At 43.3% G+C, this 16008-nt stretch overlaps 5 protein-coding genes across 5 annotated transcripts; 2 read left to right on the top strand and 3 right to left on the bottom strand.

The window, feature by feature from the left end:
* Positions 1 to 1032: 1032 nt before the first annotated feature.
* BDB00DRAFT_881899 (alkaline-phosphatase-like protein) lies at positions 1033 to 3057 on the bottom strand (the record flags this gene model as incomplete). The annotated part of the gene is made up of 7 exons (XM_053128110.1): positions 1033 to 1150; positions 1224 to 1381; positions 1445 to 1850; positions 1985 to 2111; positions 2314 to 2616; positions 2739 to 2850; positions 2953 to 3057. 7 exons carry the CDS (start codon positions 3055 to 3057, stop codon positions 1033 to 1035), a joined length of 1329 nt encoding a protein of 442 aa, XP_052983111.1.
* A 5246-nt stretch (positions 3058 to 8303) lies between these two features.
* On the bottom strand, positions 8304 to 8714 carry BDB00DRAFT_869075 (uncharacterized protein; the record flags this gene model as incomplete). The annotated part of the gene is made up of 1 exon (XM_053126554.1): positions 8304 to 8714. One exon carries the CDS (start codon positions 8712 to 8714, stop codon positions 8304 to 8306), a length of 411 nt encoding a protein of 136 aa, XP_052983110.1.
* A 1829-nt stretch (positions 8715 to 10543) lies between these two features.
* Positions 10544 to 11245, top strand: BDB00DRAFT_735266 (uncharacterized protein; the record flags this gene model as incomplete). The annotated part of the gene is made up of 1 exon (XM_053118376.1): positions 10544 to 11245. A coding segment is annotated over one exon (702 nt), but the record flags the coding sequence as incomplete, so codon positions are not given.
* Positions 11246 to 12027: 782 nt separating this feature from the next.
* Positions 12028 to 12862, top strand: BDB00DRAFT_889729 (uncharacterized protein). Its single transcript, XM_053128463.1, has one exon. The coding sequence runs from the start codon at positions 12279 to 12281 to the stop codon at positions 12801 to 12803; it is 525 nt and encodes a 174-aa protein (XP_052983108.1). The 5' UTR covers positions 12028 to 12278; the 3' UTR covers positions 12804 to 12862.
* Positions 12863 to 14390: 1528 nt separating this feature from the next.
* On the bottom strand, positions 14391 to 14738 carry BDB00DRAFT_869072 (uncharacterized protein; the record flags this gene model as incomplete). Its single annotated transcript, XM_053126553.1, has 1 exon — positions 14391 to 14738. The coding sequence occupies one exon, from the start codon at positions 14736 to 14738 to the stop codon at positions 14391 to 14393; it is 348 nt and encodes a 115-aa protein (XP_052983107.1).
* Positions 14739 to 16008: the final 1270 nt, after the last annotated feature.

Raw genomic sequence — 16008 nt, 5'->3', positions numbered from 1 at the left:
AAGGAGAAATTGGGCGCTCTTTTTTTTTTTTTTTTTGTCTCTTGCATGAGCTCGTTTATCGTTTATGCTTGTGCTGTGGATGCGTAATGTCGTCAGTGGTGATATATGAGCACTGATGGACGGGCGTCTTCTCCTTTTTGCAAGAGCAGGTGTTGCATTACATGTGAGCTGTGTGCGTGCGACCATGCAGTGTACGAATCAGCAGGTGGTGTTTGAATAACAGTGAGCAACTCTTCATGGCCGCGGTGATAATGTTGATGAGGTACCATTAGCAGCTTTAATCTAATTGGCTGTGCAGCTTCCTCGATAGGCAAATCGATCATCTATCATCCATCAAGAAGAGGAACGTCTGCTGTAATCATTCTAAATGAAATAAAAGATTGTGTTCAACTATGTTGGAAAAAGTAATTCTAGTACTAGTTTCGTATGATTTTTTATCTAGTGAGTAGTAGGTGAGTTATACGATAGCTATCAAAGACAGAAGGTTTCTGGGCTGAAGTAAATAACGTATGTAGCACTAATATCCACGTCAAATTGTTAATGAGCTGCTGCATAAGATGATGCGCGCGCGCCTTCTGAAAGCACAGTCTAAATAAGATGCTGCAGGTAATACATGATTATAGTTGGGGATGGGGGGCGCGTTGATATAATATATGTTGCTGTTATACGCACTAGCAGTGGAGCGATAGTGGTAGGCATAATAAAGCTTCCTCACCCACCCACTACAATCTATTACATTCATTGCATACAATGCGTAATGGGATAATATGTTTTACTTGTACGGTTGCTGTGTGAGGAGGGGAAAGAGAAGGGGGTCGAGGGGCTGGTTCTTTACATAATAGCCGAGCAAAGACCCTTTCAGGTCATTCCGAGACGAGATGGAAACTTGTTCGCCGTAAGTGTTTTTTTAACGCGGATGGAGTAGAGTAGCAGATATGTGTTGAAAACGTTATAGAATTTACAGGAAGGAGCAAAATGTACAAAAAGATATGAAGGATTGCATTGGAATTGAAAAATAAAACAGAAGAGCTCTTAATCATAGGATAGGTGATGAAGAAGACCAGGATTTGAATGATACCGATCTAAATGGTTTGTATATTCAATTTTGTCGTCATCCGACAAAGCTACCACATGGAATCCGTCGTTGTTTCTGCAAAAAGAATTACACCCGACGATTAGATAGATGCGCTTACAACGAATCCGCTAGTATATGAAAAACTCACTTGTTCAGATTTTGCGTTGTCTCAGTAAGATTCAAGTCCAGCATCCTCGAGATAAAATCACCAATAAACACGTTTTCATGGCTACCACGCAACTCGTCGGCATGGGGACCGTAAGCATACAGATTGACATCCACGGCGCTATGCCCATGTGTTGCCCACTACATGGACATGTTTGGAATTATTAATTGCGTCTCAATATCTATACGGGTTCAGCTACTTACGCCCAGCTGTGCCCGGATAGAAAGCATATCGGCCAGATACTTGTCCAACTGCTTAATCGATGGTGTCGTCTTCAGACATTGCAGTTCTTTTGATGTAGTATCCGTTATTCCTAGTCCTTTCTGGAGGATCGTCTCTATGATATAGCGATCCTCCACGGGTCGCGGCTGGTCGTGTAACATGTCGGCGAGGAACACTGTGGAGTGAGAAGCGTTCGCAACAACGTCCGGATACCATAGATATTCAGGATAGGCTGTGCTGACTTGGCGAGCGAGTGACAAACCGCCGGTTTCGTGGTCGCTCGTGGAGATCATGACCGTGTCTGGATTCTGATCGACAAAATCTTTGACAAGTGCAATGGTGTTTTGATATTCCAAAATATCATGCAAATGGCCTGCAGGGTCGTTCCTAAAATTAACCCACAGGGACGATCAGGTTTATCTCTCACTCAATCACTCACTCACTGTGTACAAGTTATAAATAAGCTCATACGCCACAAATTTGTATAGGTGAAACCAAAACACAAACAGTTGGATACTTACGAGTGGGCGGCCATATCAATCCGACTTCCTTCAATCATCAAAAAGAAGCCTTCATCGGATCCAGACAAAAGTTGAAGCGCCTTGCCGGCCATTTCGGTTAGACTGGGTTGGGTAGTTGGATCGCGATCTATTTCATAATTCATGTGCTAAGTAGTAGTTGTATTTAAGAAAAAAGCAGGTAATTCAATCAGTTCATGCAAGTTGCTTTAGCTTAAAAAGGGCACCTGTTTACTTTAGGCTTACATCGTCAGCAAACAAGGCAATGGCTGGTAATTCAATCTTTTCTGTATCAAATTTGGTGCGATTGTTGTAGAATACGGACCGCCAACCATGCTTATCCCGAGCTTCTTGAAACAAGTCGCGATCATCCTTCCGACAACTTTGTTCTGTGCCGTTGGGCAAGAAATGACAAAATCCACCACCAAACATCAAGTCAAGTGTCCGACCCAATGGAGTGTTGCCAATTTGTTGCACTGCGATCTGGTTTTCACGATCGCGGTCGCCGATGTGTGCTGAGAACGAGGCAGGCGTTGCATGGGTGATGCGCGAAGTCGCGACCAGGCCTGTCCGCATACCACGTTGTAGTTTGGCTGCTTCTAGTACTGTACCACAGGGGTCACCCATGGGGTCCACTATTTCAAACACATGCTAAACGATTAAGGCTACATATCCCTGACACCCCCTCTTCACGCGCATCTGTTTTTCGTGACTCTAAATGGGTTCCCGAAACGGTGACAAGATGATGTTTACATACCTCCAACGGCACCATTATAGGTTTTTAACCCACAGCTAAATGCAGTTGCACCTGCAGCACTGTCTGTTACCAGTGTGGATGAGCTGCGAGTTCGGGATTGACCGACGTGTATCTGCAACAGCAGTAATTTCAGGGTTGAATCAAAGAGTCAGTTTTATCCCTATTAGATGGAGTGGAGCTCGCAAGCCGTTGTGAAAGAAAATAGATACTGTACAGTGTCGAGAGGCATTTCATGATCGTATGGAAGCTTGTTGAGGTGCTGAAAGTATGATCGAGCATATGAAACGGATGCAGGGCCAAGGCCGTCGCTAACCATCATAACAACATTACGTGGTTTCGGTTGAAGCCGTTGCTGCTCATGTTGCTGATGTGCTATTGGCTCGTTTCCTTGGATGAGTACAAAAAGACAGTAAAGCACAGGCGAGAAAGACTAAGAAGAAATGCGCTAGGCTTCAAACAGTTAAATTCACCTGTTTCAGTCGTCGCTGTTGCTTCTGTTCTGCTACTGCCGCTGCTCGAAGAAAGAATGGACGGGGTGGCCCATGCCCCTATGATCATGCCAAGAATAACCAAAAGACACACAAGACAGAATATTGCACAGGTTCTGCAAATGCTCTGCTGCAAAACGATGGGTCACAAAAGATTATTACGGTACGATGTTGGTGAGTTTAAAATGGTTATCTCTTCGGCGAAAGGCTGGCGTTACTGTTGTGTGCACTCTTGCATATATCTTACAGCAGGTGTTTTCGTCGTCATCGATCGTCGTCCGTGTTCGGTAGAAATATCAGTGTCGATCCATAGTCGATCCTCGGCTTGGATAAGCTCCACACGATCTTCCTCGGAGCTTTTATTGTTGCCCAGCATGGGTATTTTTTGGTGAGTGTAGTTGAATGTGAGCAGCAGGAAGAAGAAGAAGTAGTTTGAAGAAAGCACTGAGCGAGGAGAAAGACGGCGACGGGAGGAAAAGAGGAAGAGAGTGAGGGAAGAGGGAAGAGAAAGCGGGAGTGGAGTATTCCATTTGTGTTATTTTGCACTCTTTTAGGAAACTGGCAATGGGAGTTGGGGGGGGGGGTTGGGCGTAGTGGGAAAGGCAGTCTAGAGCTTAAATGGGCCCTTCTCACGTAGATCATTTTTCTTTTGCGCCACATGAAAGTACCTGAGACTTCTTTTCCAACCAATCAATTCGACATGCTGTACCGTACTATATCCCAAAGATCTGGACTTGCCAATTGACCTGTCCCCGCAAAGTATACCGCCATTTACCATGAAATGTAGCCACGCATAAAACATTAGAATATTCTGCACTGTGCGTGTGTGTGTCTCCTTTCTGACCATTTATCTTGAAAAGGCACATGTAAAAAAATGGCATACACTGACTCTATAGCTTCTCTTTTTATGTTACTTGTTCCGATGCTAATGCTTTCGTTTCTTTAATCTTGTGATGACTATTGCTTCAATTCGATCTGTGATTGAGGAATGTGGATGAAGTGGTGTGCACGAAATGGCTCGGTGGAGTTGGGGGGGGGGGAAGCGAAATAAAAGTCCGGGGCCGGGCAGAGACTGGGTGCAAACAGATCTGCGCAAAAAAAAAAGAAACTCGTCGCGACATTATGATACTTTGCTGACTGTTCTGAGGACATCTAGCACGATAGTTTGCTACTACATTCGGATGATTTGCACGTTTTACAACGCCATTTGGCACACCTTGGCGGGAAGACCATCAAGGATGCTTCTTGGTGGGTGCTTCTGATGGTGCCGGTTCTGTTTCTGGCTCCTGCAGCTGTGATCTATCTGTATTGATGATTGTTTGTTGCTGCCATTGGATTAGATAACACTGGCAAAGTCAAACGTGGCTGTTCGAAGAAGCATAGGGTCGTTGCTAGGATGTTTTGCTGATGCTGGTGATGGATGTTGGAAGCCATTTGCAAGCGAGGAACTATTAGCAGAGAGGGTGTTTGGGCATCTGGTATGTGTTGCTTTCTGTCCGCCGATCAGTATGGCGTTTTTAAGGACTGGAGTAAGGTTTCTGTAGCTGCTCTTTGTGCTTTATTGTTTTCGTATTCTTTCCATGCATTGTAGTAGCATTTGGGGTATTCAAGTGTTTTATAGAAACTAGTGATACCGTTGACTAGCACATTTCATTAACCCATATTTCGTGACATGGCCCGTGAAACGATCTTTGAAATATCAAAATACCATTTAAGCCTTCGAAGGTCGTTTTAGGTGTCCGAAAGGCTACAAACGACAACAAACAGTAATTTTTGGACGTTTGGGATTCCAACCCGGATATGGCACAATGCATAATTCTAATGGCATAGCCTACAATGGTTAATATCTTGGTGGACTTTTAAGTGAATTAAAGTGGTGACAACGAGATTATGATTTTTACGTTATCTTTTTGGTATGTGGTGGCTCGTGCGTGAAGAAGCGCACAAAATGTGGGCTCGATAAACGGTAGTTGCTGCAACGGCGACCATTACTAGAAGTAGTACTACAGTGGTTCCCCGTTTAATTTCAACCTTGAAGGGGGTTTATAAAGTGCTGTAAATTACTGAGGGTTGACACAAAACGAGCGTAATTCAAGCAGTGTTCTATGCTTAAAGCGGGTATAGAAAAACTCTTATTGAGAAAGTGAAATTAAACGGGGAACCACTGTACGTATGCTCATTTTACCTGTGAACTGTACTACGAAAACAGATGATATTATATAAATCGTTATTATGGGTAATTCTCGAGCTTCTCCTAGATACATACATATTATTGCTATATATACAAACGTTAGTAGTAGTACTAGTAGCGAAAACGAACAACTGAAGCAGATAATAGCAAGGCACGCACTCTCTTCGACTGAAAAAAAAAAAAACAGTTTCACAAATACCTCAAGGCAGGCTCACAGCAAGAGGCGCGCACAAGGAGACAGCCGACCACAAAGGTAAGGGACCATCAAGGAATGTTAAAGATGAGTATCTGCGTCGTGTTAATCCAACATGGCTTCGCTTAATAAGGCTTAATAAGGCTTAATAAGGCAGGACAAAGAGCCGGAGCATTTGCACAGGTAAAGTATCAACGTGAGTAAGAAGTTCCAATTTAGGTCAGAATTTTGCGCAAACGAACCCCCTCGTGGTGCTTTCCGGGCAACGTTTAGCCAATACAATCGGCTGACGCGTTTGTAGTTCCTTTACTCTTTGCACTTTTCTTGATAAAATCAAAACAGTACTTGGTCTAATTGATATTTCAAGTTATCATGGGCGGGTCTACTTTATCAGTAGTAGCATAAAAATGGTGGATGATGGTACTTTACTAGCAGCCAGCATCAACTCATCATGAGCGGGTCTGCATTAGCAGTAACAGTATACACTCAGGATGGAGGATTCTACTTTACCAGCAGCAACGCAAACTCATCATGGGCTGGTCCACTCTAGAAGCAACATCAACATACACTTGGGATGAGCTGGTTTGTAATGATAAGGTAAGCCGTCAGAGTCTCTTCTGTGTCGGGAGAAATCTGTAAATAAGAGCTTCTTTTTCTATTGATGTCGATGTAAAAAGAACGGCGACTCGTTTCAACATGACGGATCCTCAGAGAAAGGTCGACTTGATGCTTGATTGTATGGGTCTTGGTCAGATGGATAGGAGAAAACTGGAGAGAAAGCTTTTTCTATAACTCAGTCATATACAAACGAGCAATCATCCACTGCACACGGTGCAGTTCGGAGAACTGTTAACGGATAGCGAAAATGGTAAAGCAACAGTTGACGAGCACGGTTCAAAATAAAAGATGCGATGGGATTAAGTGTATTTTAACGATGCCCGTACACGCACAACGTTATGCACCACACATACAGTCAAAAGGTACTAATAGACTGAAATTGTCTGTAAACTACGCTATATATCTTGTCAGTCATTCCTATTTCCGCCATTTTATTGCTCACAGAAGAGCTTTTCTTCCGTGAATCTACATGCTCATTCGCATCGTGTCTTTGTTCTTTGCCTGACACGGTGCCGTGCACGGCCCACTCACAAACAAGCGGCGACAGCATCGGAGGGTACAGCTCCGCATGGTGAGAGACACGTACCACTACCGCCGCAGCACGCTTGTCTACTTGACCACCAAGCACACCCCCTTTCCTTTCCTTTTGTGATAGTCCCTTTGAGCCATATGCTAAAATTCATACCATTAAGCAAAAGCCAATGAAAATCCATGGAACTTGGTGGAACTTTTTGAAGTCCCGAGCGTGACAGTCAAAAAAACGTCTATATAAAGCGAGCAGTTTCGCTTTTCTTTTACTTCTTTTTTTTTCTTCACTTTAGTTCGTTTTGGAAAGGCGTTGGGCTGTATGCGCGGGAGTCACTGTCCGTGCTATGATCAGTTCCGTGCCAGTGCTGGCGATTGTTCAGAGTTTTCTGATGATTGGATGGGCTCAGTGGTCCGCCATGAAGAGACGACTGCAATGTACCAGTGCGGGTCAGTGGAGGGTGAGGAACGAACAGATTATTATTACTATTATTTATTACACACATTATTACACACAAATAAGAAAATGATAAACACTATAAACAAATCTTTATTCTTTCTCGCACTCTTCTCATAAACGCTTTACCGTTTTTTGCTTTTTTTGCTTTGCCCTTTTTATGTGCTTGACAAGTTCAGAGCTCTTTTTTTATTTTTTTTTATTTTTTTTCGCGACCATCCTTGTTTTTCTCATGTATCATACATCACCCGCACATACGCCGAAGGAATAACACAACGTCCGATTGGCTTTGTGTTGTTGTTACTGCTGAGGGAGGTGGTTAATAAATTGAGCAAGCCAAACAACAAGGTCAACTTCAAGAAGCAGCTTGTATAATTTAATAGTAGTTCTAGGATGACGCGCTTACTATGTTAAAAACAGCCATGCTGCTCTAGAGTTTGCTTCTTGGCAAGCTGGCCACATCCATCATTGCGGGCTTGGGGGTGGTGGTGGATCGGCAATCGATGATTGCCGTGGCTATATACTTGTATAAGGGAGCTTTCTTTATATCTTTGTTACACAATCCACCACATCACACCACAGTCGATGCAACAACGGCCGAGACTTTCTACAATATCTCACTGGTTTCATGAATATCGACGCAGTACAACTTCCAAACAAACATCTTTTTCAATATGAGCAACATTGACCTGAACCCTGTAGAGAGACCCTTTGATCATCGGCTTGAGCTTTGCATTAACCGAATCTTATACACTCCTAGTCATCCTGGTAATAAGCTATTGATTATGCTGTTCTTCTTCCACTACTGCTTCGAGCACTTCTATAACACTATCCGCCATCATCCCCCGACCCCTCGTTTTTACCTGCCTCTGCCAGGTACTTTTCTTTTTGGATTTGAATTTACCACTATAACTTGTGACAAGACATCCATTCTTAAGTGCATCATCAGCCGCCTTTGTAAATATTCGTATAAGAGATCAAGAGATCGCAAACGAAATCATATCGCGTAAGCCCATATCGGGCTACTGCTTACATAAACTGGATCATACGAGTGTATTGTTGTCGTGCTTTACATAATTCGGATGGATTGCTTCTATGCTATCATTAAAGTATCGATGCAAAGCGGGCTGTGTTGACTCGTACACAAGAGAAAGATATTAGAAAAGGCCAACAGCTCGTGCACAGATGGATCGATAAAGAGCAATTGGCTGGTTGTGATTGTGGCGATGGCTTGCTTGAAACTTGTAAATCGTTCAGTCACGTTTGTGCCTCGATACATCCATGGCTGCAATGGATTTGGGTTTCGCATATCATCCAATATGGTTTCTGGAGTAGAGACGAAAATATCCTGATCGTGATCTGTTGGTGTAGTATCGGTAGTGGCAATTAGGGCGTGTAATGTGGGTGTCGTGCGGTGCAGGATGCTGTTGCGGCTTGCTGTAGCATCATCTGTGAGAAACAAATCAGACGTATCTGGTGCTGCTGATACTTTCCGGGGTTGCATATTGAGCAAGTCTGCTTCTTGATCAACGACATCTTGGATAAATACGCATCATGAACGTCTAGATTGATTTGTTTGCGTGTGCATTCCAACCAAAAGCGCTTAAAGTCCTGCGTTTGCTTGTAGATGTTCAGCTCTTTATCTAAGCGCGTCTTGTCCAAGGCGAGCAGTGGTGAATTGATGATACAGGATTTTGCATTTGATACCGGCCACGAACCGCCAGGTTTTCCGCTTACGAAGAATAACTCTGTTCGCTTATGAAGCACAAACTTCTCCGCTTATGAAGGGCAAGACTGTTCGCTTGTGAAATATCAATTGTCCGCTTGCAAAGCGTAAGGTTGTTCGTATACAAATTGTAAGATTGTTCGCTTGTGAATCGTAACTTTGTCCGCATCTGAAGAAGAGATTTGTTCATTTTATGAAGGCAAAAATGTTCGCATGTAAAGGCTATTAAATTTCGCATTAGAAGGGGAGCCATTTTCGTAAGCAAAGGGTAATAATTTTCTCAACTGAAGGATTAGGTTGTTCCCAAGTGAAGGTTGCTGTTGTTCACTTCTGACGAAGAAGAAATCCGCGTTCGAAAAGCACGGTTCTACACAAGCGAAGGTGAGGTTTTTTACATCTGGAGTTGGAATATCGCAACCATTACACCTATTCTTACACAACCAAGTAAGTCTTTTTTTCATCACTGAAGACACTTTGTTCACCAGTGGGAAAACATGTTATTCGCATATAAGCCATCTGAATATTCGCTTCCAACTTGTAAGGCGTCTCATTCGCGAAATGATTGTTTCCCTTGTCTTTGTTTCTGTTAGTTTTTACTGCAAAGTAGTGTCATACATTTCACAGACTTTCAGACGAAAAGCTTCCAATTTACATATAATCATCCTCAGCGGCAAGCGAGTTCTCTAAACTTTTTCTCTTACTTCTGCTTCGCGAAAATGCGAGAACACGAAAAGCGCAACCGCTCCCCGTCCCCACCTAACGACTATGTGCAAAAGCGCCAACGCTACGCCGATTAGACACACTCGGCTGAAGGTGTCGGTGCTACTGGTGCTCTTTTGCGTATGTCTGGTACGCCAAACTCAGCTGCCGAGTCGAACGTTCCCCAAGTGCTTTGAGCATTGAAGGCCAAGGCAATGTTGGTGAAGGTAATTTGATGTTGATGGCAGAAAAAGAGCAGACGTTTTGGCAACGTTGGAATCAAAAACGTCAGAGAATTTGAACGAAACGATGCAATGTCAATTGTTGCAAAAATTGCTAGGATCCGACCGCACTAGCCACCGACGCCATGGCCCTCAATTGGTCACAGTTTCGCCAGGTCTATCTGTGCCCCCTTGGAACCTGATTCCGGCAGTTCTCCGCAAACTTCAACAGGAGCCGGTCAATGCGACACTGATCACACCGTGGTAGCCGACAGCGATTTGGTTCCCGACCCTCAAGCAAGTAGCACGACCACGCCCCTGGCGCATACCCCGCAAAGCAGTTCTCCCGGCTCCGGGGCAAGAAGAAAGCGTGCTATCCAAGAACCCCCATTGGTCTCTCACAGCCTAGCAAATAAGATGCGCCGATTGGAAGAAGCTGGAGCCACTGAGGCCGTCGCAGCAGTGATTCTACACCCTGACCACCAACATGCCAGTCAGCAATACCAGCATATTCAGCAACACTTTTTATCTTGGTGTCAATCTCGTCGCCTCGAGGCCCTGGATCCAACGGGAGACCATTTGGTCAACTTCCAAGGATATGGCAAAGACAAACTACACTGGTCAACAAATACGATTAAGGTCTATCGTTCGGCCCTCCTAAATTTATTCGACGATCGAGACAAGATTCTCTCTTCATGGCTTTATACCTCTTTCATGAAGGCATTAGACGGTACTACCTTGCGACGGGCTCCTCCTGCAAACTTAGATATTACACCGGTTCTACATCACTTTCGCCGCCTTGGCCCCAATGTTCATCTTTCACCAGCTCAATTAACTGCCAAGATTTGTTGGCTGTTGGCCGTTTGTGGTTTCATGCGCCCTTCGGACATCGAACGCACGGATTTGGACGGTTGTCTCATCGACGAAGCTTCCGGTAAACTCACGCTCACCGTTGTGTGTCCCAAAGAACGTCGCCAAGGCCAGCGCATCACCAAAACCATCAGCATCGATTCGCACGAGGAGCCTCTTTTCTGCCTAGTGGCCGCTTTTGCAGTATACAAGACACGCTTTGCGTCACAGCCATGTCATGCTCCCCATCCTGTCTTATCCGCACACAACATCAACTTCTTTATCCGTGATCTGCGCAATACTTCTCAACACATCGGTTCACAACGAATTGGCAAGCACATCAATTTCATTATGGCTCTTATCCCAGTCCCCCCTGGCGGACGGCGTACACGGGCTCGGGTCCTTGGCTCTACACGAGCCGCACGGGCGGGCGCTGCAGTAGACGATATAGTCGCCCATAGTTCTTGGTCGTCACATCAGATGTTCGATTTGATTTACTGGGTTTCACGCGAGACGCGTTCCAATTTCTCGTCCTTGGCCCCTGGTTCCTCGGCCCCTGGTTCCTCGGCCCCGGTCTGGAATACTCTGGAGTCACAATCACTGGATCCACCACTCGAAGAATAATGTATCTTTCAGCCGAGGCTATAGGCCGAAGGCTTTATCTCATTATTCGAGTATGGTGGATCCTATGATTGTCCACACCCCCCACCCCTTTTTCTCTGTCGCTTGTTCTCTCTTTCCCGATGATACTGTTCATTTGTAGCACTCCACTTGTATTTATTTATTTCTCTCGAATAAAAACGGAAAAGATGGTAACACAATCACAGGATCCACCATACTCGAATAATGAGATAAAGCCTTCGGCCTATAGCCTCGGCTGAAAGATACAATGTTATATCACATAAAACCACAAGGTGATATAACACCACAATGTTATATCGCATAAAACCACAAGGTGATATAACAACACAATGTTATATCGCATAAAACCATAATGTGATATAACACCACATTGTTATATCGCATAAAACCTTAAGGTGATATAACACCACAATGTTATATCACACAGAACCATAATGTGATATAACACCACATTATCTATCGCTATAGCTCCAGATAATTGAGGGAGTCCATCGGACTTCCCGAGCCTGAACTGCAGAGTGCAGAGTGCTGTGATCATCTTTTCCGCTTTATTGGTCGAATATATCAGAGAAACATTACACATGAAATTTGAGTAAAAGAAAAAATTTTGTCTATAAAGTGCCAAGAGTGTCAACTATCGAATCCTTAACCATTTTTCCTTCGCTTCGCCGGGCAATACCGCTTGCCCCTTCATTTTGATCATGGAAGATTCTACTACTCCCAATTCGCAACCACTGACGCCATTGACGCAGCAGCTTATGGAACAGCTTGCGCAGCAACAGTAATTAATTGAGGAGCTCTTTCGCTTACGCACGGACGCTGCTTCATCGGCTCCCGGGCAACCATCGCAATCCTCCTCTCCTTTTCCCCCCATGACTTGCCTGTATGGCCGTCTTTTGATTGGCAACCGGATGCCACGCTTACGACCTTGATGCTGACTTTGGATCAGGCCATCTTCACCAGTACGCTTGCCGACGAGGAGCGAAAAACAATTATTGAACGCTATCCGCCTATCCGCACACTGAAATACTCACCACCTGCTGCGGTGCCGCAGGCTGACCGCCTATTCAAGCCTGGCCAAAAAGCCGAAGACGCTATGCTACGCCAGCTGCAATACACGCTTTCTGCGGTTCTGCGACCTCTTGATGTGTTAGGTCATACTCTTTTACCGATTCTCCCAAACGAACACATAAACCGCGTTTTTGCCACCATAAACGACGTCCACACTTTGGTTCTTCATACCGCTAGCACTATAAACAATCAACGTAATCAGCTTGCTCTTCGCGCTATTCATCCATCCTTAAAAGCACCATCACAAGACAAGCAATACACTATGTCCGCCGATACGTTCAAAGACACTGTTACTGAATTCACAGCAATGCAAAAATCGATTCGAGATGCTCGTCGTGGGGGTAATTGTTTTAAACCATCGTCGTCTAATTCGTCATTTTTTTGATCGGGCCCGTCAAAGGATAGCGGGCATCCTGGTTTCACTTTTCAGCAGCAGCAGCACCAACGATCTAACAATCCGTTCCACAGCTCCTACAACAAAAACAATACCAATCAGTCTCACAGCAACAACCCCAACAACAACAGCAACGGTCACATCAGCACAGCAACAGCTGCTCCCGCCAGTAGGGCTAGGGGGGCGTCTCCAGCAGTTCCTACAGGCCTGGGAACGTTTGACCGACAGTCAGTGGGTCCATGGGATAGTCTAGGAAGGGTTCAAGCTCCATTTCGCTCGTCATCTGCCACTGTCTCGTCACAGTCATCTGGTCCAGGTTCAATCGCCACAGCAAAAGGCGTTGCTGAGGCAGGAAATTGCAGAGCTCTTGTGGAAACGTGCCATCGAGCCGGCACCACCCACAGCTGGCTTCCACAGTCCAATGTTTGTGATTCCCAAGCACAACGGTGGTTATCGTCCCATCTTCAACCTTGACATTTGAACAAAGCTTACCTTCAACCACCGCCAAGATTCAAGATGGAAATGTTACAACAAATCGTGCAGATGGTTCGCAAGAACGACTACGTCTGCTCGATCGCATTACCGACACTTTCCTACATATTCTGTTACATCAGCACTCCCGTCGTTATCATCGTTTCCGTTGGGAAAACAACACCTTTCAGTTCTAGACAATGGCGTTCGGTCTAGCCTCGGTCCCATTTGTTCTTACAAAACTCTGCCATCCGATCTTGACTTAGGCACGGAGGACTAATCGAATTAGCACTATCTAAGTTACTAACAGAACTTTTTTAAAGATCACCAGAATTTTAATTATCAGAAAAATAAAAAAAATAACATTCTGTGTACAAATTAAAAAAAACCTGATAGATTTATACCAGGAAACAAAAATATTTTTTGATTTTTTTAATATACTATTTACAAAAGCTACTATTGGTTCAAATAATGATATTGTTATTATAGTATACTTTTATTATTTATCTCGGAATAAATAGCTGCCACTATATTCGTTTCATGTAAAGCATACCATACTCTACAAGTGATAGTCTACCTAGTTGATTGCGCAATCATTTTAAGAGTTGTTTCAAATTAAGCTCCTAATTCCATAGGCGGTAAAGTAAACAAGCATAACATTAGGAATTCCTTTATATATGCACTGTAATAACTACTATATGATAGTAAGGACATCATTCAATGAATGGGCATTTCGAAATTTTACGTAATGTTGAATTAATGTAATTAACAATTTTCTGCCTTATTTGGTCTAACGATATAATAATTATCACTATAAATTTATCCTAAATATACAATATATTGAAACTTATTCATATAGTTTTACAATATACCATATATATAAAATAAAAATTCAATTTTTATTTTTGATTCATACATGAATTAAATTAAAAAGTTTAATTTTTATTTCTAACAAAATAGATTTTCATTTTTGTAATATTTTTTAAAATCAACAAAATTTATTATATTTGAAATAGTAGATATAATAATTACAAATAATGTTATATATCTGTATTTACAATGTAATATATCAAAAATTCTATTTATTTTATAAATACCTCTTCCATTTCAAACAAAATAATGTGAATGTTTTACAATGTTAAGGTCGAAATTGACATAGCAATCAAGAGTAGTGTTGGTTGTTAATGGCAAGAAAAGGTGCGATTGTGCGGTATAGATAACGATTGGCGTTCCAAACGTGTCAGTGGCATGTCGACTGCATTCAGGCGAGACAAACCATTCACTTGAATAAGGATTGAATACTTTTAGTAAAGGACCCTTGCCATAGCATGGGTAAAACATACTGATGTTGGAGAGGTACTGAACGAGCATCTTGATCTTGACATCGACGTATCGCTCCTTCGTGTTATACAGCTCAACAGCAAAGGCCCGAAAGCCACAGTTACCGTCTGGCATAGGATTGTGCACCATTTCAACAGCTGATGATGGAATTCATTTGCAAACAAGGTTGAGGTTAGGTACAAAGCGAATTTTTGGAGGAGGAGGGATGGTAAGTGTCATGTTGTTTGAGGATGTGATAGTTGGTATTGTGTTGCTTGCTTCATGCTTCATTTGCTGTTGTTGGCTCCATCTTTCCGTTCATATAAATATTAATTAAATAAAGAGGTGGCTACACATCTTAGTGCATTAAACTTTACCATATTGCTGCAGCATCACAGCCAATGCCGGTGTTTGCTTCCTTTCGGCTCTGAGAGTCTTGATGCTTTAAAGCGATCAGCTCAGGCTTGTTGCTGCTGCTTGGCGTTTTTTGGGTGCTTTTGGGGGTTGATTTGGGTTGCTTAAGCTGCTCAACGTCGATGAACTTATCATCATTGATAGACTGTATGTGCGCGAGGATAGTCGCACTTTTTTGATTATTTGGAACGCGGTGTAAAAGACTGTTGAGGCGTGTGAGCTCTGCTTCGATTTGCGATTCCAGGCTTCTTGGAGCTGTAAATGGACCAGTCATCGCCCAAACGTTGGTTCTCCTGATAACCACAAGAATCAGCTATGTTACAAATATAAGCAGCTTTTACATAACAGCGCATGACTACCTTGAGGTGTGATGTGGGTAGACTTTAAATATCACAAGCTATTGGCTAAAGTTTATTATTGTCAGCAAGGTGATAAATGGACTACTATGAGAGATATAGAGCAGAGAGAAAGAAAGATGGGGAAATTGGAACAGAATACATGTATAGTGAAGGCTCGGGTTTAGCAATAAGTGAGACTAGCTATTTTTCAAAAGTCAGGTACCGTTTTCTCAGGATAAAGGTGCCAACATCTGGGGAAATAAACCTCCCCAAAAGATGGCGTGTCCCCTTAAGGTTTTTATTGAAGAGTGGATATCGAATACGCTCATCATTACTGGACCCTTGTTCGATCTGCTTCTATTAAGATATTTGCGGATTAGCTGATGATGATAACCAATAAACATATTTGTCATAAGAGAGAGGACGATACACACTATCAACAAATCTCTAGGCCATATATCCATGTGCATAAACTAAACGCAGCCAAAGCACACACATGTGCAAGCTAGCAATTGGGTTTCTCATGGTAGAACGAAGATAACATGCGCTACTACAGAAAAAAAGAAATAAAAAAAACAGTGAGTATCTGGAATGGTTTTACCATGTAGTATTGTGAAGTCGGCAAGAGAACCCTTGCCATGAACAAGACAGAC

The sequence above is a fragment of the Zychaea mexicana genome (genome assembly GCF_025766255.1).
Source record: "Zychaea mexicana strain RSA 1403 chromosome Unknown BDB00scaffold_12, whole genome shotgun sequence".
Classification (NCBI taxonomy): domain Eukaryota; kingdom Fungi; phylum Mucoromycota; class Mucoromycetes; order Mucorales; family Lichtheimiaceae; genus Zychaea; species Zychaea mexicana.
This window is presented reverse-complemented; position numbering and strand designations above follow the sequence as displayed.